This window comes from Microcaecilia unicolor, chromosome 3, assembly GCF_901765095.1.
Source record: "Microcaecilia unicolor chromosome 3, aMicUni1.1, whole genome shotgun sequence".
Lineage (NCBI taxonomy): Eukaryota > Metazoa > Chordata > Amphibia > Gymnophiona > Siphonopidae > Microcaecilia > Microcaecilia unicolor.
Genome location: NC_044033.1, coordinates 328,514,350 through 328,538,676, shown reverse-complemented (window position 1 = coordinate 328,538,676; position 24,327 = coordinate 328,514,350). Strand labels below are relative to the sequence as shown.

At 42.5% G+C, this 24,327-nt stretch overlaps 1 protein-coding gene across 1 annotated transcript in view; it reads right to left on the bottom strand.

The window, feature by feature from the left end:
• SLC22A2 (solute carrier family 22 member 2) overlaps positions 1-24,327 on the bottom strand; it is an 85,439-nt gene that overhangs the window by 18,605 nt on the left and 42,507 nt on the right. Inside the window, exons 4-6 of the mRNA XM_030198397.1 lie at positions 17,517-17,685; positions 11,170-11,287; positions 937-1,040 (exon numbers count right to left, since the gene is read on the bottom strand). Of these exons, the coding sequence (XP_030054257.1) occupies positions 937-1,040; positions 11,170-11,287; positions 17,517-17,685 (391 nt within the window). The remainder of the gene's footprint in view (positions 1-936; positions 1,041-11,169; positions 11,288-17,516; positions 17,686-24,327) is intronic.

The window sequence follows — 24,327 nt, the reverse complement described above, 5'->3', positions numbered from 1 at the left end:
TATTTCACTTTTGTTTAAAATAAATTTATAGAAAATAATTTATAATTCAAATGTTTATGTGAGGTATTTTATAAAGAAACCAGAGGCCAACAGCCAGGTGCATTAAGAATGATCTAAACCCACTTGGGCCATATCTCGTTTATAATCATTTTCCTCATTTGAATCAAAAATTTGTGACGACCAGTGGTGATGTATAATATGAAGGCAGACTGTGTTGAACCCTGTTCAAGCATCTTTGAAAAGAAGCACATTGTCTCCTTGATATATCTGCTGAAACACTAGCAGATATAACACTAGCTGAAGTTTATTTAACAAAAATCTGACAGCCAATTCAATTCTACAGAGAAACTGGCCCATATTTTATAAGCTCTTTTTGCAATATGGATGTGCAGCATTAGAAGTGTATAAATGCCAGTTTTAGAATGCTAAGATATAAATGTCCAAATTCACAAAACGTCCACATGGTATCAGCAGGACTAGGGCAGAACAAAAGATTTGTATGTATTCTCCATTTTGGAAGGGGAATGCATGTCTGTGCTGAAGGACATCAACTTTGTGATTTATAGCTACTCCCCAGGTCTTTATTCATTCACCTTATTTTCTGTTGGTATCACTAAGCAGGTGAATTGCACCTTTTCTTATGGAAAAGTCTATAAACCATTATTAAGGTGATCTTGGAGAAAGCCACTGCTTCTCCCTGGGATAAGCAACATGGAATCTATCTACCTTCTGTGATCCCACCAGGAACTTGTGACCTGGATTGGCCACTGTTAGAAACAGGATGCTGGGCCTCATTGTCAGACCCAGTATGGTGGTTATTATGTTTTTATGCTTTTGGTGCAATTGTTCTGTGTTAAATAGCGGTCTCTGGTTTCTAGTGATGTCATCAGTATTAAAGCAAATAAAATGAAAGCAATTTATGTAACATCCACTCACCAGATATACATCAAAATAAACGTGTACTTCCTAATTTGAGGTGTTCTGATTAAGTCCATAAAGGAAGGCTGCTGGTTTTCGCCAACTTCATCTGATTTAAGACTCTATGTAAAGAAAAGAACCCATACTACATTTGTTGAGAGACAGTGTGGAGATAAAGCACTACGTTCAAGACAATTGTTTAACATTTATTTAAGGTTTACAAAAAAATTAAGTTTCCTTTGTTGCATTTTTCAAGGTCACTATTTTCTGTGAGGGGACTAAGGAAAACAATTTGACTGGTGATATACATGGGAAGTGGGCGTATGCTTGGTATTCAGTGTTCTCAGGGAATTAGAAGGGTGACAATTCTCACAAAAAATTTTTTTTTGCAATTTAGAAATCACATTTTTAAATTTGGATACACAAAATGTGTGTATGTAACTCCAGAAAGGATCGATTTTGGAGAGTAATCATAGGCATCTATTACTCGGAGTGATTCTCAATTCTGGTCCATCTGGCCCCAAAATAGATCTGGTTTTCAAAATAATCTAGATTTTAGATGAATTTGTGGAGATATGTTTTCTACAAACCTGGCTTGCTTGTGGGCCATGATGGTCAAAATAGAGAAACCATTCCCAAGGATAGTGATATTAGTGTCATTTGGAAGTCAAGTCCAGCCGCAGAACTCCACTAATCCATCTCCACTCCAAGCAGTTACATTAGTGCAATAGTGGCTCCCAAACCTGCCCTGAGAGATACCCAGCTGGTTGTTTTTTTTAGGAAATACATAATAAACATGCATGAGCCATGGCTTCATGCAGTGGAGCCAGTAAATGCTAATACATCTCATGTATACCCAATGAGGATATTCTAAAAAAGTGACCACTGATGGATCCCAGAGGACAGACCTGTGAGCCACTGTTTTAGGCTGACATGATGATCAGCCTTCTCTAAACATCATCTGATATATACCTGGAGAAATTCACTGGAGGATGCCTGTTCCCATGCCAATATGCTGCATTCCCTGCCCTGTAAATCATTAGCTAGCAGCGAAGCTGAGTCAGCTCTATTGGCCATTCCCACCTGCTCAGGCTTCTCCCATGTGGGGACTGATAGGTGCACCTCAATTAGGGACCTATAATGGGGAGTGGTTTGAAGAGGAGACCTACATGAGATGTGGGGGAACAGCAACAGTGAAAACCTACATTGGGCAGGGAGGGACAAGAAGAAAAAACTCACATGGAGGAACACATTGAGGATACCTAGATGGAGTGGAGTAGTGAAGGACACCAAGAGTGGTACCTACAAGTGGCATGGATGGTCAAAAAAAGGTTGACCTACATGAGATAAAGGTGAAGGAAGGGAGATAGAGGCTTACATCACGAGTCATGGGTTCAGAGAGAAAGAGACTATATGGAGTCCTGGGGAAGAGGGTGAAGGAGACAATATAGGATAGTGTGGGAAGGGAGATGAAATTGTACCTAAGATAGGAAACACAGGATGGAGTGGAGGCTAGGGATAGGAAAAAGGATGAAATGGGAGAGGGACACAGGATAGTTAAAGAAAGGGACTAGGGGAGAGGTAAGTGATAGGGAAGGATCTCAAGTTTGTTGATGATGTGTAGAAGAAAACAGATGGGGGGGGGGGGGTGAGTCCAGAGTGGAAATGGGAGACTAGGGGAAGAATGAAAGACAGAGGGGGACATGGGAGATTGGGGAAGCAGTAAATGGGTAATGAAAGGTCTGGGGGAGGTAAGAGAGAGAAAAATAAGGGGTAGATCAATATTAGAGAGAGATATAGAAGAGGAAATGGAGCAAACAGAAAGAAGACCCTGAAAAGAGAAAAGGAAAGCACCATAAGCAGGTAAAAAGACCAAAACTAATGTGATTAGAAAACTAAAATCTCTAGGCAGCAAAGAAATAATCTATTTTATTTTAAATGTACTAATTAGATTGGAGTGGAGGAGTGGCCTAGTGGTTAGGGTGGTGGATTTTGGTCCTGGGGAACTGAGGAAGTGAGTTCAATTCCAGGCACAGGCAGCTCCTTGTGACTCTGGGCAAGTCACTTAACCCTCCATTGCTCCATGTAAGCCACATTGAGCCTGCCATGAGTGGGAAAGCGCGGGGTACAAATGTAACAAAAAAAAAAATGCCACTTTTGAGAATGTGCATCTGAGATAGCTTTACATTTTGTACACTAGGGAAGAAAATACATTTCTATATCTCTTTTTCCAGCACTGGAGTACACAGTAGAATCTGGCTTGTTGGGGTTTCTATATGTAATTTGTAGTTTCATATTTATTTGGTGGTAGGGTTGCCAAATGGCTCCAGATGTTCAGGGTAAGCTGATCAGCCCTGTGTTTATCCCATTGCATGCATAGACTTGTAGAATAGGAAAAGGCCAAACCAACTAGGGAGGCCGGACACAACTGGGCTGTAGGTCAGCGGGTAAGAAAGGGTTAAGGAAAACAGGGGAAGGAGGGGGGGAAGGGGGAGGGTAGGCATAAAAGAGGGACAGCAGGTGAGGAAAGGTCTTTTCCGGCGGGCATCAGCGAGCCAGGAGGCCCAGAGATTATGCAGGGTGCGTCCTTAAACGGGCAGCACCAGGATCAGTGGGGGGGGGGGGGGTGTTTTGACAGCACAACTGGCAGCGGGGGTGTGCTTTGACGGCACAACCGGCAGCACGATGAAACACGAAACAAATGATAAGCTGTGTACCCAGGGGGTTTCCTATGAGTGTGATACTATAGGAAGATATGAAGATTGCAACATATGTAAATGCGATTTATGAGATGTAATTTAAGGTGCTTGGCTGCGGCCATAATAAATTCCAAATTTGTCAAAGAAGTGGCTGGTCCTGTTTCTTCTTGGTGGTAAAAGAGTGTGCACGAAGGAGCAGTGCCGAATGCCCCAGTTGTGACTTTCTTAGGGAAGGCAATAGAGAAATCAGAATTACCATTTATCTGATGCAGTTGGGTAAAACCAGGATTGGATCAACCAATTTTGAAAATCTTGGGTCAGTTGGCAACCCTATTTGGTGAGGATTTGCCCACCTCTTCAATGTCACTTTCGGCACCTAACCATTGTACCTCTATCCAGGACATCTAGAATGCCTCAATCTTGATTGACTGCACTTTTTGTCCTTTAGATTGTAAGCTCCTTTGAGCAGGGACTGTCCTTCTTTGTTAATTGTACAGCGCTGCGCAACCCTGGTAGCGCTTTAGAAATGTTAAATAGTAGTAGTAGTAGTTCTGCATGTGTAAGTGAAGTATTTTACCAGAACATAACCTTTGTGTAGAGATCTTTACCAATCAGATTTCTGTTTTTCTGTTAGTTATATTGGTATTCTATGATCTGGTGTACCAGTATTTCTGGAATTTGAGTCCGGGAATTTGGAGGGGGGGGGGGGGGGGGGGGGGGGGGGGGGACATGGACAGGGTTTGGTGCATTTTTTTGTTGAGTTTTATGTTACATCCAAAATACCTGGTAGTGGAATGTTTATGTTGTTATTACTGAAGTGACTCCAGAATTTATTATGTACACTGAATGTTACAGAACTGTCAAGCTGCCCATTTCCAGGAAGAAGACTTTATGGCAAGTCCTGGTTTTAAATCTGCATTCCAAAGCAGTATGGGAGTTGTAGTCCCTAATTCTACCCATTGAAATCAGTGCTGCAGGCATAGGCGGTCGGTTTGGGGAGGCTAAAGGGGGCGGGTTATGGGGTGGAGCCAGGGGTGGAGCTTATATACATAATTGTCTGATAACACACAGAAAAAATAAATAAATAAAAATAAAATAATAACAATTAATACCTTTTATTAAATTTAGATATTAGATATGTATCATATGTCAAAGAATAAAGTGGTTGCTCAAAGCATATTCTAAGCACAATCGCTCAACTGCAAAACACTATGCACAACTTTGTGCAAAAACACACTCAGAACCTTACTGTACCATAAATATTACACTGGGCAGAACCTAATACACCAATATACCACCCATACGGAAAATGCAGACCGTCAACAATATGAAACAAGGGATCATATCATCACAATTCTCATGTAGAGCCACAAAACACCCTAATTCATGTTTAATGTGGGATAAAATGCCATAAATAAGTAAATAAATATAAACGTTTAATGTTGAGCACCTGATTCTCAAAGTGGACATATTCCAAACACTATAATGAAAATAAAATGATCTTTTCTACCTTTGTTGTCTGGTGAGTTTTTCTGATCATGCTGGCCCAGTATGATTCTGCTGCTATCTGTCCTCAGTGCAGGTCAGGAAGTCATCCTCCCTGCCAACCCAGGACACCTCCAGCCAACCCCCCCCCCCCCCTCGCTCTCCCAGCAGTAAGGTAAACAAACCATAAACCAATTTCTACAACTGGACAAGGCTAGAGGGCTTTCACTGCAGCTCCTGCTGTGAGGATGGAGGTAAATCAACAATTTAAACCCCTCAGAGCACAGCAGGGGAAGCTTACCTGTCCAAGCCTCTTATACCGGGCGCCTATGGCTGCAGGTCCCATAATGCATCAGGGTAGGGTTGTCAGAAATCCAGGACTGACCTAAAATCTCCCTTCTGGAACTGGGTAACTTGAAAGTTCTTATGTCACCTGTGAAGGTGACATTGTGTATGGTAGAGCTGCCACTGGTAGGCAAGATAAAAGGAACGGAGTCTAGAGTTAGCGGTGTAGGAGAAGGGTGCAGATAAGAGAGAATTACCCAGTGAACGGAGTTCCCGCGGAGGAATGTAGGGAGAGATGAGAGTGGAGAGGTACTGAGGAGCTGCAGAGTGAATGCACTTATAGGTCAATAAGAGGAGTTTGAACTCTATGCGGAAGCAGATAGGAAGCCAATGACGTGACTTGAGGAGAGGGCTAATATGAGCATAACGACACTGGCAGAATATTAGTCGTGCAGCAGAATTTTGAACAGATTGAAGAGGAGAGAGATGGCTGTGGGAGACCTGTGAGAAGCAAGTTGCAATAGTCTAAACGTGAGGTGATAAGAGTGTGGGTTCTGGTAGTGTGCTCAGAAAGGAAAGGGCGAATTTTGGTGATATTATAGAGAAAGAAACGACAGGTTTTAGCAGTCTGCTGAATATGTGCAGAGAAGGAGAGGGAGGAGTCGAAGATGATGCCCTCTCGTCCTTTATACCTTGCATAAAGGACGAGAGGGCGTCTCGCAACCAAGTGTAGAGTAATTCCTGGTGGTCGTTAGGAGCATATACAGTAGCTAGTGCTAGTTCAACTTGATCCAAGAGAAGGTGAAGGAACAAAAAATGCTCTTCTGGGTCACTCAAAGTTTTAATAAGCTGCACCTGGAAAGAGGAATTCAGCAAGGTAGCAACTCCACGTTTCTTAGGGCCAGCCACCACAGAAGCATGATAGACATGAGGAAACAGATGATGAGAAAGGAGCCCCTCGTGAACAAAAATGAAAAGAGCCACAAATAGAGCAGGATAGAGCAAATAATAGTGTGGTTGAAACAGGAGCAAACGGTCTAGGCAGCCATTCAGTACAGTGACATCACTTCCTCCAAAACTGGTCAAGTTTTGACAGTTATGCAGAAAACAGGATTTGTATATTTTGTTTTTTTTGAAACATAGTATATGATTTCATTTTTTTCATAATATAGTTTACTTGTAAGAAACTACCATCATTTCCAGTCTTTTTGATTATCTGTTATCTTTAGTATTTGGAGAATTTTTAATTTCTTTTTCTCCACTTTTTTCTCTTTTGGTTAATACATTTATAGTGTTCATTTTAATTTTGGTACTAAACTGTGCATATTTCATTGCCTCATCAATCTACTACATTTCTTTGAAAGGATGAATAAACATGTGGATAAAGGTAAGCCGGTCAATATTGTGTATCTGGATTTTCAAAAGGCATTTGACAAAGTACCTCATGAAAGACTCCTGAGGAAATTAGAAAGTCATGGGATAGAAGGTAATGTTATATTGTGGATTAAAAACTGGTTAAAAGATAGAAAACAGAGAGTAGGGTTAAATGTACAGTATTCTCAATAGAGAAGGGTAGATAATGGTGTCTACCAGGTGTCTGTACTGGGACCGTTGCTTTTCAACATATTTATAAATTATCTAGAGATGGGAATAATTAGTGAAGTAATTAAATTTGCTGATGACACAAAATTATTCAAAGTAAATTGCAAGAGGACCTTTTGAGACTGGAAGACTGGACATCCAAATTTATTTATTCAATAGGATTTATTTACCACCTTTTTGAAGGAATTCACTCAAGGCGGTGTTCAATAAGAATAGATCAAACATGAGCAACAGGCAAGTACATAGTAAAATATTCAAATAACAATACAAAGTATGGCATAGTATACTACTTATAATGTCAACATAATACATAATAGAACATTTTAATAGACAGTGAAGGGTATAAGCAAAGATGGAACATGTAGATAGGTAAGAGAATAAGAAGAGTTAGAAAGTAAGGTGACTAATTTAAAGAAAGTTACACATGAGGTCAGAGAGATAGTTAACCTTTAGATAGGTAAGATAGTAAGAGGAGTTAGAAAATAAGGTGACTAATTGAAGGAAAGGTGCATATGAGGTTAGAAAGATGGTTAAAGTTTAAGGAGTGAATAAACATGTCCATAGGCGCCCGGTATAAGAGGCTTGGGGAGGCTAAGCCTCCCCTACTTCAGCAGGATGGATCAGCTGTGGAGTCCCGCTGCTCTGGGGGGTTTAAATTGTTGATTTACTTCCATCCTCACAGCAGGAGCTGCAGTAAAAGCCCATCTCTAGCCTTGTGTAACCAGTTGTAGAAATTGGTTTATGGTTTAATTTGTTTACCTTACTGCTGGGAGAGCGGGGGGGGGGGGGGGGGGGGGGGGTGTTGGCTGGAGGTGTCCTGGGTTGCCAGGGAGATATTTAATGAGGATGACTTCCTGACCTGCAAAGTTCATACCAGAGAGACTTGCACTGACACCTGAGGACAGATAGCAGCAGAATCGGATACTGGGCCAGCATGATCAGAAAAACTCACCAGACAACAAAGGTAGAAAAGATCATTTTATTTTCATTATAGTGTTTGGAATATGTCCACTTTGAGAATCAGGTGCTCAACATTAAAAGTTTATATTTATTTACTTGTTTGTGGCATTTTATTCCACATTAAACATGAATTAGGGTGTTTTGTGGCTCTACATGAGAAATGTGATGATATGATCTCTTGTTTCATATTGTTGACGGTCTGCATTTTCCGTATGGGTGGTATATTGGTGTATTAGGTTCTGCCCAGTGTAATATTTATGGTACAGTAAGGTTCTGAGTGTGTTTTTGCACAAAGTTGTGCATAGTGTTTTGCAGTTGAGCGATTGTGGTTAGAATATGCTTTGAGCAACCACTTTATTCTTTGACATATGATACATATCTAATATCTAAATTTAATAAAAGGTATTAATTGTGACTTTTATTTTTATTTATTTTTTCTGTGTGTTATCAGACAATTATGGATTTAAGCTCCACCCCTGGCCCCACCCCTAACCCCGCCCCCTTTAGCCTCCCCAAACAGTTGGGCCACCGACCGCCTATGAACATGTCCTGCTGCAGCATGTGCAGCCCATGTCTCTCCTTGTGTGTGTGACCACCCGAACCCTCGTCCACTTGCTCGTTACCTCTCGTCTTGACTATTGCAACCTTCTTCTCTCTGGCCTCCCACTTAGCCATCTATCCCCCCTTCAATCTGTCCAAAATTCCGCCGCACGTCTTATCTACCGCGTGAACCGATACTCTCATATCACCCCTCTCCTCAAGTCGCTTCACTGGCTCCCGATCCGCTACCGTATACAGTTCAAGCTTCTCCTACTGACCTTCAAGTGCACTCAATATGCAGCCCCCCATTACCTCTCTACCCTCCTCTCCCCGTATGTTCCCACCCGTAACCTCCGCTCCCAGGACAAATCACTCCTATCTGTACCCTTCTCCACCACCGCTAACTCCAGACTCCGCCCCTTCTGCCTCGCATCACCTTATGCCTGGAACAGACTTCCTGTGCCCATACGCCATGCGCCCTCCCTGCCCATTTTCAAGTCCTTACTCCAAGCCCAACTCTTCTCCCTTGCTTTTGGCGCCTACCCACCTTCCCCATTCATGATACCTACACTGACTACATAGTTTGTAACCTTTAGCTTGTAAGCTCTCTTGAGCAGGGACTGTCCTTCCCCATGTTTAAACTTGTACAGCGCTGCGTAACCCTGGCAGCACTATAGAAATGCTAAGTAGTAGTAGTAGTAGTAGTGTGAGTGAGACTAACAAGTTAGTTACTTCTTCCATTAAAGGCTGGGTTGAAGAGCCAAGCTTTCACCTGCTTGCTGAAGTAGAGATAGTCTTGTGTAAAGCAGAGCTTTTCAGGTAGTGCATTCCAGAGGGGGCATTCTTCCTAGCCAGGAAAGGGGAAGACTTTGCCATTTACTTAAAACTTCTGGTATTGCTTTCATTATTGGCAGGTAGTTTAGGCTACAAATGCTCTCACTGTCCCCCCCACTATCTTCAATCCCAAATACTTAATGCACATTGAGGCCTACCTATGGAGCAAATAAATTCTCAATCTGCTCTCCTCCTCCTAAAAGAGTGATATATTTAGAGCTTTGATCCTGTTTAAATTGACCTTGAACAGTGCTACCTTATTGTATTGGTCCAGTTCCTTCCATTATTTTTGCCAAGGTAGGTCTCAGTTTAGTTATCATTAATAAAATGTCATAGCAAATAAAGTAGGAGATAAGGTCCACCAGGTTTCCTTAATCCGTAAGATTTAAGAATTCATCTTCAACTTCTCTGCCAACAGCTCAAGCATTAGCACAAATAGGAGGAGGAAGTGAGATTGGCAACCTTGTCTTGTCGTATTCCCAACTTAAACATCTCTGAGTGGCCTCTGTATACTTTATAAAGTTCACTTTATAAAGTTTTATAAAGTTTTCTCCAGACTCCATTTACTCATGTACTTGAAGCATGAAAGACAAGCCAATCCTGTCAAATGATTTCTATGCATCTATGGCTACGGACCATACTGCAGAGCATATAGAACACTGTGGGGCGGTCCAAGGCAATCTGCTGCCCGAGGCAGGGATGAGATGCTGTCTCCACCCCCGCCTGTGACTGTGCCTGGTCCTGGTCTGGCTTCTCCCCCCTTCCCTCTTCGACCCTTTTCCCCACGTTTACCTTATTGTTTTCCAAAAGGCGGCAGTGATTCTCATAGTATGCCCTGCTGCCAGCACTGGCCTCTTTGTTCTACTACATCCTGCCTCTGAGGAAACAGGAAGTTATGTCATGAGGCGGGCCGCAGTAGGGAGAAGAGGCCGGTGCCGGCAGCAGGGCAGCCTATGGGAATTGCTGCTGCCTCCACTACCACCTTTTGGAAAAGAAAAAAATAAGGTAAATGTGGGTAAGAGGGTTGAATAGGGAAGGGTAGAGTGCCACTCCTGGAGAGTGCCACCTGACGCCCCCGCCTCAGATGGCCTAATGGTAGGGTCACCTCTGGAACATTGTATAACCAGAATAGCAGTATGACGTATAAAGAACTGTGTATTCAGATGACTGAGTATACAAAAGATTACTATAGACCTCTACTCCATCACTCCTACAAATGAACTATCAGGGATGCTCAACCTTGGTCCTTGAGGCCATACCTAGTTGGGTTTTCAGGATTTCTACAGTGAATATGCATGAGCCCTATCTTCAAGCACTGCTTTCACTCTATGCAAATAGATCTCATGTACATTAAGTACATAAGTAATGCCACACTGGGAAAAGACCAAGGGTCCATCGAGCCCAGCATCCAGTCCACGACAGCGGCCAATCCAGGCCAAGGGCACCTGGCAAGCTTCCCAAACGTACAAACATTCTGTTATACATGTTATTCCTGGAATTGTGGATTTTTCCCAAGTCCATTTAGTAGTGGTTTATGGACTTGTCCTTTAGGAAACCGTCTAACTCCTTTTTATACTCTGCCAAGCTAACCGCCTTCACCACGTTCTCCGGCAACGAATTCCATTGCGGAAATCCAAAATATCTGATGGATTGCAGCCCTTGAGGTCCAAGGTTGGGCACCCCTGAACTATATGCTTACTACTGATGGTACAGGGAACACAACTCCTAGATTGTCTCATCAAAATCTGGTAAACTTAGCAGTGTGTAATCCTGCAGCTGAGCTATGAGGGTGGCCTAAGTTAATACATTTTAAAGTAAAACAAAAAAAAACAAAAAACTTACTGACCATCTCATAACCCACTGGTAGCTTTTTCCTGTTTTTCTTGGCAATTTGCTTAATAATATCCTTGGCCTCTGCTTCTCTGTTTTGTGATATGAGCCACCTGGGTGATTCTGGTACACACCTGTAATATAAACAATTATTAAACTCATGTCATGACGTCAAACACTACAATCTTTATTATCTGTCCTCTATTTTCATCCTAAATTTTGAAATTTCTAAAAGAAATCTTCTGAGGTTTAAATTCAAAGATCACAATGAAGGACCCAGTTTACTAAGATCATTCCTACAGACTCAGAGACGCTAATTGTATAGAAGGGTTCTTACAAGAACAGTCCAAAGAGGTACCTGTTTATAAAGACAATGTAGGCGGCTATGTATGTTTATAAAACAGACTTGTACAATCATAGGAGTCAACTTTTTAATATTATTGGGGGTGCTAAACCCAATGGAAATGACTTCTCCCTGGACAAATTCAAGGAATTTGTTCAATATTGGGGGTGCTGAAGCAACCACAGAGCTGGTTCCCATGTATACAATGATTTACAGCTGCACAAATTCACACCTGCTCCAAAGGTATAAATGTATGCGGGTCCCAAACCCCCGCCAGCCGAAGCTTTCAGTGCCGGTGTCCGGCGCAGCCACATTCCTGCCCTGCTCTTCTTTCTTCTTGCTCCTCCTCCTGTCCTGTGCACACTGACGTTCCTTTTCAGTTTCACGTAAAGGAGCGTCAGTGGCCACAGGACAGGAGGAGCAAAAAGAAAGAAGAGCAGGGCAGGAACGCGACTGCACCAGAGACAGGCGCTGAAGAAGGCTTCGGCTGGCGGGGGTTGGGGACCCCCGCCAGCCAAACCATGGGCCCGGACAAAATTTACGGGGGCCCAGGCCCCCGTGCCCCCCCGTAGCTACGCCCCTGCTGTATATGTTACTCCATGCTTTGTATTGTTTACCAGATTGATTTTGATAATACTTTGTATGTTTGATTACCTGAAGTTGTGTTAAGATCTTTACAGATAGCTCAAAATGCTGCAGCCAGAGTGTTGATAGGGAGGAAATCGTTTTAAATCTGGGTTTCCACTGTTGCAAGCGTTACATTAGTTACCTATGTGTACCGCATTAGGTTTAACATTTTGCTGTCACTGCATAAAGTAATGACACTCCTGAAGTTATAGTCTTATCTTTAAGGGATTATTGATTATCTATCCTGGACTTTAAGATGGATAAATGTGTGTTTGTTAGATGTGCCATCGGGTCAGGAACAGGTCCGGCTTTGTGAGAGCTGCGAATGGATATTTTCTGTTGTTGGCTCAGTATTGTGGAACACATTACATCTAAACCTGCGACTGATTATCAACACAGCAAAATTCGGGAAATTAACCACTCTGTTAAATGTTTGTTACATTTTTTTGAGAATTTGTTTTATTATGTTTGATTCTGTATTGTCTGATGTAATGTTGTTATATTTTTTGTTTTATTATAATGGTTGATTATAACCTGCTATGACCACTGGATACAGCGGGCTATAAATTTTTAATACTACTACTACTACTATTTAACATTTCTAGAGCGCTACAAAGTGTACGCAGCGCTGTACAAACACAGAAGAAAGACAGTCCCTGCTCATAGAGCTTACAATCTAAATAGACAAAAAGTAAAGCATACCACTTCTACTACTAATAATAACGCATTTTGAGGACCTTTTACTGCTTTTCTAAGAATTCAGCAGTAAAAAAAAACTATTTGTCTTTGAACAACCAAACCTCTGGGGACTTGCATTTCTTTAAAGTGATTAAGTTGACTGGGATGGTATGGTTTGACTCAAAGTTAGGGTCCTGGAACAGAGCTTTCCCTCATCTAGCAATGGCCTCAAAGGATGGCAAAATGTTGTGGCCCTTGTTGAGGTGCTTTTGTATTAAGGAACTGTGCCTGTGTAGTGCTGAGAATGGAGTGATATAGGACTATTGTCAGCATCGTTTGAACATGGCGCAAGATTCTTTTTGAAACTGGATGACCCTGGGCAGATATATTCAGCTTTTTTGCACATATTTTGAACCAGTGTTAGTTTCTGATTGTTAGGCCTCCTACATCCTCCTCTATTTTTGGTGTAAAGCCCTGTTGGATACAGTAGTTGTTCTAGAGGAAGATTGTTAACAGTGGATTTTTCTCCACAAATTGGTTGGGTGGAGGTTTTTTTTTTACTGCACTGCACTCCCCTAAGACAGTACAAGCCTATGATAATATTGATGTTTCCATTTAAGAATTGTGTTTGAGAGCAGAGTTTGTTGGAGCTTTGAGTTTTCTCTCTCTCTCTCTCTTTTTAAAATCTTGATGAAGTAAGAGCACACTGAAAAACAGGGGATGAGAGTATATTGTTTTTTGATTAAATGTGTTTCATATCCTCCTATGCTGCCTGGGGGGGGCACAATATGTTTGAAAGTTGTTCACTAAATAAAATTTAGCGTGTAGTGCAGTGGCGTACCAAGGGGGGGGCGGTGGGGGCGGTACGCCCTGGGTGCACACCGCTGGGGGGGGTGCCGCGGCGCACACCTGCTGCGAGAGTTCGCTAACTTCTCTCGTTTGCTGCAGCTCCCTCTGCCCCAGAACAGGTTACTTCCTGTTCCGGGGCAGAGGGAGCTGCAGCGAACGAGCAAAGTTAGTAAACTCGCAGCAGGCGCGCGCTGTGGCACCCCCCCAGCGGCATGCACCCAGGGTGGGGCTCTTTCGCTGGGGGGGCGTGTCTTTCACCGGGGGGGGGGTCCATGCTGCATCGGGGGGAGGGGTGCTGGACCCGGGGTCAGGGTGCCGCCCTGGGTGTCTGCCCCCCTAGGAACGCCACTGGTGTAGTGTATTGTAAGTTTCCATAACACAACTGTGTTAATATTTTATGAACTAACTCTGCTTTCTTAGCAGATATTTAAATGTCTTTAAAAGTAGCACAGTAAACAGGCTTTCAAAATGTTAAAAAGTAGGGAAAGTATGCAGAGTGGAGGAGTAACCTAGTGGTTAGTGTGGTGGACTTTGGTCCTGGGGAACTGGGTTCGATTCCCACTGCAGGCACAGGCAGTTCCTTGTGACTCTGGGCAAGTCACTTAACCCTCCATTGCCCCAGGTACAAATAAGTACCTGTATATAATATGTAAGCCACATTAAACCTGCTATGAGTGGGAAAGCGTGGGGTACAAATGTAACAAAAAAAGAGCATGGCCCATAGAATTCTTTCCACTCTTGTATGTGTGTATATTTATATTTATGTTGCGTCTGTGTTTCTGTGTATTTTTTGGCCTGGAGGGGAGAAGGGAAGGGAAGATAGAATAGAGTGATAACCAAACATTCCATTGGTTGGAAAAATAAAATAAAATAAAACCAAGTGTGATACTATATCTAACCATTAGATGTCACTGTCAACATATTTCAAAAATGTATGGTGCTTAAACCACAGGCAGTAGCTATTGCCACGCTTAGATGGCAGTACACATAGCAACCACTACATGGTTCAGTCAGCAGAGGGCAATTCCATACCTGGATGCAGTGTGCAGAAAAGTAATACTTACGCATATTAAGTGCATTACATGCTATTCTATAAAGCAGTAAGTAAGAACTATAGCCAGTGGTGGCCCAAGGCAATCTACCGCATGAGGCAGGGATGAGATGCTGTTCCCACCTAATCTGGCATTTCCCCCTTCCCTCCTCATCCCTCTTCCCTGTGTTAACCCTATTTTTTCTTTTACAAAAGGAGGCAACGATTCCCATAGGCTGCTCTGCGCGGTGCCACTGGCACCAACCTCTTCACTTTACTACATCCCACCTCTGAGGAAACAGGAAGTTACGTTGAGAGGCAGGCCACAGTAGGGAGAAGAGGCCAGTGCCCGCGGCAGGGCAGCCTATGAGAATCGCCCCTGCTGCTGCCACAGTCGCCTTTTGGAAATGAAAAAAAAAAATAAGGTAAACGTAAGGGAGAGGGTTGAGGAGGGAGGGGAAGAGTGCCGCCTTCAGTTGGCCTAATGGTAGAGCCGCCACTGGCTATAGCATGTAATTGCAAGGGGACATACACATGGATGGAGCATGGGTGTGGCTCTGAATTATGCACATATATAATTGTGAATACATATTGAATACTATATGTTAAATGCATTTCATGGTGCATTTAGGCCTGACATTGACCCAGTGTAAGTGGTAAGGCCTACATTTAGGCATACCAATGCAGGTTTACACTAGTATTCTATAACGGAATCGTCGTGTCCAGAAGCCATTATAGAAAAGGCAATTCCCCAGTCTGTATTGGGAAGTTCTGTTATAAAATTGCTACCTAGATGTCACCACACATAGGGCTCCTTTTACTAAGCTGTGATAAAAAGTGGCCTTAGCGCACCCTTATGTGGGTTTTTCCCATATGCTAAAGACGTTCTTACTACAGCCAGAAAATGGCTGATTTTCCATTTTCCTTATTAATGGCTGTGCGTTAATGTTGCCATTAGCCTGCACCAAACAAAAAGGAGTGGGAATGACCAGTACGATGAACCAAGATGTTGAACAACGTCCTTTATTAAACACATAAAATAGCGCTTGCGCTTGAAGACAAATCACCAAATGGACTCAATGAGAACATTTGCTTGGAGACAGAGTCAACATGGTCCGTGTTCTGGCTGGCACCGCCAGTACCAAAAATTAGTGTGTGAGCCCTTACTGTCACCTATTTTGTAGGCGGTAAGAGCTCACACGCTAATCCTGCGCAAATCAGTTAGTGCGCGGTAATGTGACTGCTGATTTGCACTGTCACACCCGTTCTCCACCTCAGACATGCTCCCTCTGAGAAACATGCAGAAACATTTTTTAGCATGTGGTTTGTGCATGCACATTGGGCTTTTACCACAGGATAGCTCAGCTCATCCCATGATAAGCCCTTTTAAGTGGTGGTAAGGGCACGCTAGCACTTACCACAGCTTAGTAAAAGAAGCCCTTAATAGCCATGTAATTCATTAACTAGATTTTATAGTAGAATTTATAACAAAGAAAATGAAATAAACATCTTTACTTTATTACTAAAAACCAGCTCAAAAGGGATCTGGATGTAGGGGTAGAAGGAACACGGTAGGGAACACATACATAGTATGCTTTATAGATTGTTTCCAGTGTATGTGTGTCTGTGTCTGTGCACACGCAGCCATGTGTATGTGTCTCTATGCTTCTAGATGTGATTCTGTGTTGGCTCTGTGTCTGTGACTAGAAGATAAGAGAACTGGGGAGAGGCAGTTTGAAATGAGCAGTTCCTTAATTGCTGCTTCCATATATCAAAGCTTTTTGTGCTGCAGAATCTGGAACTGCTTCTCCCATAGAAATATATTGGGGCATTTTTTGGGGTGTGGGAGGGGGCTTATTTCTCTTGAACTACCAGTCCAATCTGGCTCATTGTTGAACTTGATGTATCACCAGCTTTCCTCTGAAGCCAAATTTGGTCCCATCCCATTAAACTTTCAGAGTTGATTTGCCCCAGGCAGACAGACAGACATTTTTGACCTCTCATGGAATGGGAATTTTGGATTTCTCTCATGCCTTTTTCGATAGTAGTTCAAGGTGAGTTATATTCAGGCATAGTAGGTATTTTTCTGTCCCTGGAAAGCTTACAATCTAAGGGGTCAATTTTCAAAGCAATTTAAATGGCCAGGAAAAGCGCTTGGCCATTTAAATTGCTTGTGCTGGACTATCCATTAATATTCAGCAGCACTTAAACAGACAGTGGCACTGAATGTCCCCTCTAATTACCTATGCTGAAACTGGCTAGCTGTGAGCGGTCTGAGGACGGAGTTAGGGTGGAGCAGTACTTAGTCTGTCAGTGGCTAAGTAACCACATAAAGTTAGGGCAGCAAAACAGCTGTCCAATTTTATGTGGTGAGTTAACTGGGCACTGGTCTGAATATAGGCTGGTGTCATACCTGGATATTGAATATCCAGGATTAAGTCACCCCATGGTTGGAAGCGGCTTGTAAGCCGCTCACCACTGTGGGCTGAATTTTGACCCTGAAGTTTATACCTGAGGCATAGGAACCAACTTTTCAAAAATGACTGGGGGTGGTAAACCCAGTGTAAATCCCCCCCAACACAGTCAAAGGGTTTTGTTCATTTTTGGAGGTGCTCAAGCACCCACAGAGCTGGCTCCTATGACCTGAAGCAGTGACTTTCCCAAGATCACAAAGAGCCACATTTGGATTTGAACCTGGCTTCCCTGCTCCGCCCTAAACATGAGGTCACTCCTCCACTCCAACATTTCTATCGGGTTGGAATGAATATAAAGCGCAATCAGAAAAGATAAATAAAATAATTCTGTAACTTCCCCTAGTTTGAGATAAATTCTTTACCAGTAATAGAGCAAGAAGAAAAAGTTTGGTACTGTAACAGTAAACTGCAGCCATCGCCAGTGCTGGATGCCGTACCCAACAGCCGAGAACACGAGAAGTCCCACTGTAAAGGCCGCTTGGTACAGAATGCCTACAGTCTTTCTATGGATCAAGCCAACAAATTCTGCAACTGAAAAACAAGATAAAAGATTAAAGATCAAACACAATCTGAAAGGCTGTTCAAGATGGTTCAATTTGTCACTGAGAGGCCAATGCAGAAAACTTACCATGCCATTAATGTCGGTTTAACTGGCGTTTACCATGGAATAGCAATGCAGAAAGGGTTTCAGCGCAAGTGTTAACTCATGCAGAAACCCTGACCATGAATTACATGCAAATGCAGCAAATCTGCTATCCCGTGGCATGCACAGTTACAAACTTTTGTCAGTGTGGTTATCATGGGAAAAATTGCACCAGGCTCAGGGCAGCATAGAAGGGTTGGTTAGAGTACCAGTACTCCTTCTCTCCTCCCAACCCAACTACCCTGCTCCAGATAGCTGCATTGGCACCCCCTGACTTCCAACCCAATTAAAAAAAAGTTATCCCTGGTGGGGCACCTACCTGAACCCCTTCTGACTCCAGAAAACTCCCACTCCCTGGTATCTAGTGACACCCTCCCCCCAACTGCAAAAAAAAAAACCCTATCTAGTGCACCCCCTCACCCACTTGACCCCTTCACACAGGTATCCAAGGACCCCCCGATTAAAAAAAAAGCACTCCCTGGTGTTTAGTGGCACCCCTCCCTCCCCTAACTCAAAAAAGAGTCCCTGATATCTAGTGGCACCCACCCCACCCCATCCCTTCCCCAGTCCCCTGTATCTATTACTTTAAGTAAGGTAGAAGCAATGCCCACTCATTCCTACCTCAGGTACCATCATCCTGAAAATGGTGGTGCGATGCACAGGATGGGGTCAGTCTGCCATATATGGGAGAAATTCTCTTATATGGTTGACTGACTCACCCTGGTGCATCCCAAGATGCAGCGTGCAGGCAGGGAGCCACCATTTTAAAGATGATGGTGTCTGAGACAGGAGCTCCTGCCTTACTTAAGCTACAGGGTATGGGGGAGTGATTGGGAGAGTGCCACTAGATGCCAGGGACTTTATTTTGGAAGGGTGAGGAGGGAGGGTCAATGGACTACCAGGGCAAGGGGTTTTCTTTAATATCGGGGGAAGGGGGTCACTAGACTATCAGGGCACTTTTTTCAATTGGGGGAAGGGGGGATCAATAACTACAAGGGTACTTTTAATATCTGGGGGGAAAGTGGGGCAGAACACTGGTTACCCATACAATACCGAATTGCCTTTAAAATTATTTTAACTACCTTTCAAGTTCTTCACTCTGGTCTCCCAGTTTTCCTATTCAAACACCTCAAACCTTATTCACCAGTATGTACTTTACATTCCTCCCAACAACACCTGCTAGCGGTACCCTCATTCCATCAGGTGCACTCACATTTTGCAAGAACCACATTGTTCTCAGTTGTTTCACCTATCCTATGGAATGATATCCCTCTTCATTTCTAAACCAAGCTCTTGCTCCTAAGGTTTAAAGCTATCCTTAAAGCCCATTTTTTTCTCTAAAGCATTTGCCCAGCAAAAAAAAAAAACAAAAAACAAACAAACCACACGTAGCTTTCAATTTGCTCTCTCTCTCCGACCCGATCCCAACAGGGACCCATTTCACCAGAGTATTAATAGAGCTGAAAAATGAACTTGTGGAGCCACTGTTAGTAATATGCAATTTATCCCTAAAATCAGGTGTGGTACTGGAAGATTAGAGGGTGGCCAATGTAACGCCGATTTTTTAAAAGGGTTCCAGAGGAGATCCGGGAAATTATAGACCGGTGAGTCTGACGTCAGTGCCGGGAAAAATGGTGGAGGCTATTAAGAATAAAATTACGGAGCACATACAAAAGCATGGGCTACTGAGACAAAGTCAGCACGGTTTTAGTGAAGGGAAGTATTGCCTCACAAATCTACTGCATTTTTTCGAGGGGATGAACAAACATGTGGACAAAGGGGAGCCGGTCGATATTGTATATCTAGATTTTCAGAAGGCGTTTGACAAAGTGCCTCATGAAAGACTCCAAAGGAAACTGGAGAGTCATGGGATCGGAGGCAGTGTATTATTATGGATTAGGAGCTGGTTAAAAGATAGGAAGCAGAGAGTATGGTTAAACGGTCATTATTCTCGATGGAGAAGGGTAATTAGTGGGGTCCCTCAGGGGTCTGTGCTGGGACCGCTGCTTTTTAACATATTTATAAATGACTAGTGAGGTTATTAAATTCGCAGATGACACAAAGTTATCCAGGGTCGTCTCGTCGCGGGAGGAGTGTGAAAGATTACAAGAGGACCTCGTGAGACTGGGGGATTGGGCGTCCAAATGGCAGATGAAGTTCAACGTTGACAAATACAAAGTGATGCACGTGGGAAGGAGGAACCCGAATTACGGCTATGTCATGCAAGGTTCTGCTTTAGGAGTTACGGACTGAGAAAGGGATTTGGGAGTCATCGTGAATAGGACGTTGACATCTTCCGCTCAATGTGCTGCGGCGGCTAAGAAGGCAAACAGAATGTTGACTATTATTAGAAAAGGGATGGAAAACAAGCATGAGGATCGCTCCATGGTGCAACCACACCTGGAGTATTGTGTTTAGTTCTGGTTGCCTCATCTCAAAAAAGATATAAAGGAATTGGAGAAGGTGCAGAGAAGGGCGATGAAAATGATAAAAGGGATGGACGACTACCTTATGAGGAGAGGTTAAGAAGGCTAGGACTCTTTAGCCTGGAGAAAAGGCGGCTGAGGGGTGATATGATAGAGGTCTACAAAATAATGAGTGGGGTAGAGCGGACAGATGTGAAGCGTTTGTTTATGCTTTCTAACAATAATAGAACCAGGGGACACAAGATGAAATTAGAATGTGGTAGGTTTAAAACAAATTGGAGAAAGTTTTTCTTTACTCAGCGCATGGTTAGACTCTGGAACTCATTGCCGGAGAAGGTAGTGACGGCAGCTGGCCTTGCTGAGTTTAAAGGGGGTCTGGACAGATTCCTGAAGGAAAAGTCCATTAATCGTTATTAAATTTTGGGATTTTGCCAGGTTCTTGGGGCCTGGATTGGCCGCTGTTGGAGACGGAGTGCTGGGCTTGATGGACCTTTGGTCTTTTCCCAGCGTGGCAGTGCTTATGTACTTATGTACTTATGTAATACAGGCTTCTTCAGGGGAGACTGTAGATCTTAAGAGTCATCTTGCTATCAGAAACTGGACTGGTGCCATTGGAATCGGGTCGGAGAGAGATCACGTTGAAAGCTAAGTGCTGGGTTTTTGGGGGGTTTTTTTTGCTGTGCTATTGGACATTGGTAATCAAGCACATAAAATTTATATGTTTGCTGCAGGTATGGTGAAGAAAGAGAGAACTGAAAATGAAATTAAATCAAAAAGACTATTGGAAGGTTTTTGCCATTGATTGGTCCGAGTCAGTAGGCAGCTGTGGTACTCATGTCAGAGTGACTGAGTGGAATGGACATTGTCTAATTTCCACAGCATAAGCCTATGACTGCTGAGGCTTTTTTTCCCCTCCATTTTAGATAAAATAATTAAAATAAAATGGTGCACTATGATATTTGAATGAAAAGAATCAACAGTATAACTGAGAGAATTTGGATAGGTTAATTTGGTCTCCACAAGGTTTTGTATTTGTAACTTTAACCTTCCAAATTTCCTAAAAATTCAATCTCAGTAACAGTTCGCTCAATGACGCAGTCAGACAGTAATGACATCCAACATTCAGTCTTCAAATATAACAGTGTCTAGTTGATAATATAATGCAAATTGTGACATGAAATCCGTTCACTTATCTGAACCATTGGATTACCAGAATTTTCATGTTCCAAGCAGGGTTTTACATGGTCCTGTTTTGGAAATAAATTCCTTCTTCAGGAACCTGCTTTTTTTCTTTTCTTCAGTTGAAAAATCCCACAACCTTTTGATGGTACTTGCTTAATGAAACTACGTTTATCATCCATCTGTTTGGCTGGAAGTCATTTGGTTATCTCCTACTCCTTTCCCTGTGGAATTTGGCTTACCACAGGGGTTCTTTCTGGTTTTTTTTTGCCTGTGTGGAATCAGACCGAGGTCCATCAAAGCTCAGCATCCTGTCTCTAACAGTGGCCTGTCCAGGTCGTAATTACCCAGAATACCCCAAAAAGTAGATCTATTTCCCATAGCTCATATTCAGGGAAGAGCAGTGGCTATCCCAAGGATACCTGGCTAATAATTTTTATGATTTTTTTTTCTTTTAGGAACTTCTCCAAACCTCTTTTGAATCCTGCTATGATAGTCACCTTGACCACGTCCTAGAGGAACAGATTTCAGAATCACAGCCTAATTATGCCCAGTACCAAAATCAAGTTATGGTCGAATATTATCAACCATCTGTAGAGTCAGGAAGAATATGGGGTCCTTTTACTAAGGTGCGCCAAAAAATGGTCTGTGCTGGTGTAAACATGTGTATTGGACGCGTGCAGGTCAATTTTTCAGCGCACCTGTAAAAAAGGCTCTTTTGGGGGGCCGAAAATGGATATGCAGCAAAAAATAAATAAAAAATTGGTGCCGCACGCCGGAAAATTTCCTAAGTTCATCGGTCTATAGTTACCTAGTTCTCTCCAGGAGCTCCTTTAAAAACTGATTTTACAATGCCCATCCTCCAGTTCCCAGGTATTGTGGCCATTTTGAATAATAGTTTACAGATTCCTAATAACAGGCTGGCAATTTTAAGTTTAGTTTAAGAAAGTTGTTATATTACCTTTCCCATAAAAGAGTGGTATAGCAAGGACTCTGGGGTGAATATCATCTGGTCCCTGTGATTTGTTGCTGTTGAATTTGTCAGTTTGATATATTAAATCTTCTAGACTTTAGTCCCTGTGCTTTAGTTGCTCCAAATCGTCACCATCAAAGAAGGTTTCAGGTGTGGGTATAACCCCCACATCCTCCTCGATAAAGACTGAGGCAAAGAAATTGTTTTGTTTTTTTGCTGTTACTTTATCCTCCCCTGAGCACCCCTTTTATTTCTAGGTTGTCAAGCAGCCTAATTGACTCTTTCATGCACATTTTGCTTTGGACATAGTAGAAAATACTTTTAGTATTAGTTCTTGTGTCTACAAAGAGCTTCTTTTCAGGCCCTTTTGACCTCCCTTATTACTTTTTATTATTTACATCTAACTTGCTAGTGCTTGTACTCACCCCTAGTTTCTGCATTAGGGTCTATTTTCCATTTTCTGAAAGATACCTTTTGGCTTTCACTGCGTCTTCCATCTCACCATTAAGGGAAAGGGGATGAGACTTGATATACCACTTTTCTGTGGTTACAATCAGAGTAGTTCACATATTATATACAGAGGTACTTATTTTGTATCTGGGGCAGTGGAGGGTTAAGTGACTTGCCCAGAGTCACAAGGAGCTGCAGTGGGACTCAAAACCAGTTCACCAGGATCAAAGTCCACTGCATTAACCACTGGTCTTCTTTTTGTTTTGTTACATTTGTACCCCGTGCTTTCCCACTCATGGCAGGCTCAATGCGGCAGGCAATGGAGGGTTAAGTGACTTGCCCAAAGCCACAAGGAGCTGCCTGTGCAGGGAATCAAACTCAGTACCTCTTTTGACTTTTGAATATGTGGAATGTTTTATCAGGGCTTCCAAAATGGTATTTTTAACAGTGTTCACACCTCATGAAAATATCTGAGCGTAGCAACCATTCCTTTTAGTAGTTTCTACTTTCCTTATTTTATCACAATCTCCTTTTTATATTATGTGCTACAGCAGCAGTGATTTTTTAGTGCCTTCCTTCCAGTGAGACCAATTTGAATGAATTCTGATCACTACTTCCTACGAGCCCACTATTACCCCTTGCACCAATTGCTATGTACTGAATTAGATCTAAAGTAGCTTCCCTTTTGGTCAATTCCTGAACCAACTGCTTCATGAAGTAGTAATTTGTAGCATCTAGAAATTTTAGCATATCTCAATGAGACATTTACCCAATTAAAATCAACATAATTGAAATTTTTCATTATTATTATGTTTCCAAATTTGTTAGCCTTCCAAATGTCTATTAGCATTTCACTGTCTGACTCTTCATCCTCTCCAGATAGACAGTAGCATACCCTTACCAGAATGCTATTCCCTATCACACAGAGGTTTTCCATCCATAAAGATACCACATTGATTTTCTTTCCACAAAACTTTTATCATGTTTGACTTAATGTGATCTTTCACATATTTGCAGGATCCTACCATGGGCCTCCTGTAGCTTCTATGAAGGACATTCTGAAATCCCTGATCCTTAGTGTATCTCTAGTGTAATATGATCTAACAGGGAATGGTTTTCTTTGTCATTCACAGGACGGGAGGAGTCACCGCCACAAATTTGGAGGGAAAGGAGGGGATCCAATCCAGATATCCAGGGAGAGGTAACAATTGATCTATCTGACATAAAAAGAGGATAAAGAGAACTTTAACACTCAAGGCTATAAGAAGATCCCAACACCCAGGTGCATCCCCAATTTCACAGGCAGAGGGTTATTTAATATATTTTCCTAACTCGATTTTTTACATTTGCACTCATGGGGAGGACAGAGAGCAGTATACCTAAAGTATATCTCCATACAGGAAATATACCTTTCATTGGCAATTCTCATGCTCTTATGTTTGTTAAACAGCCTGAAGGAACGTACTTATAATTTGGTGCCTATAGTTCATATCCCACAGAAG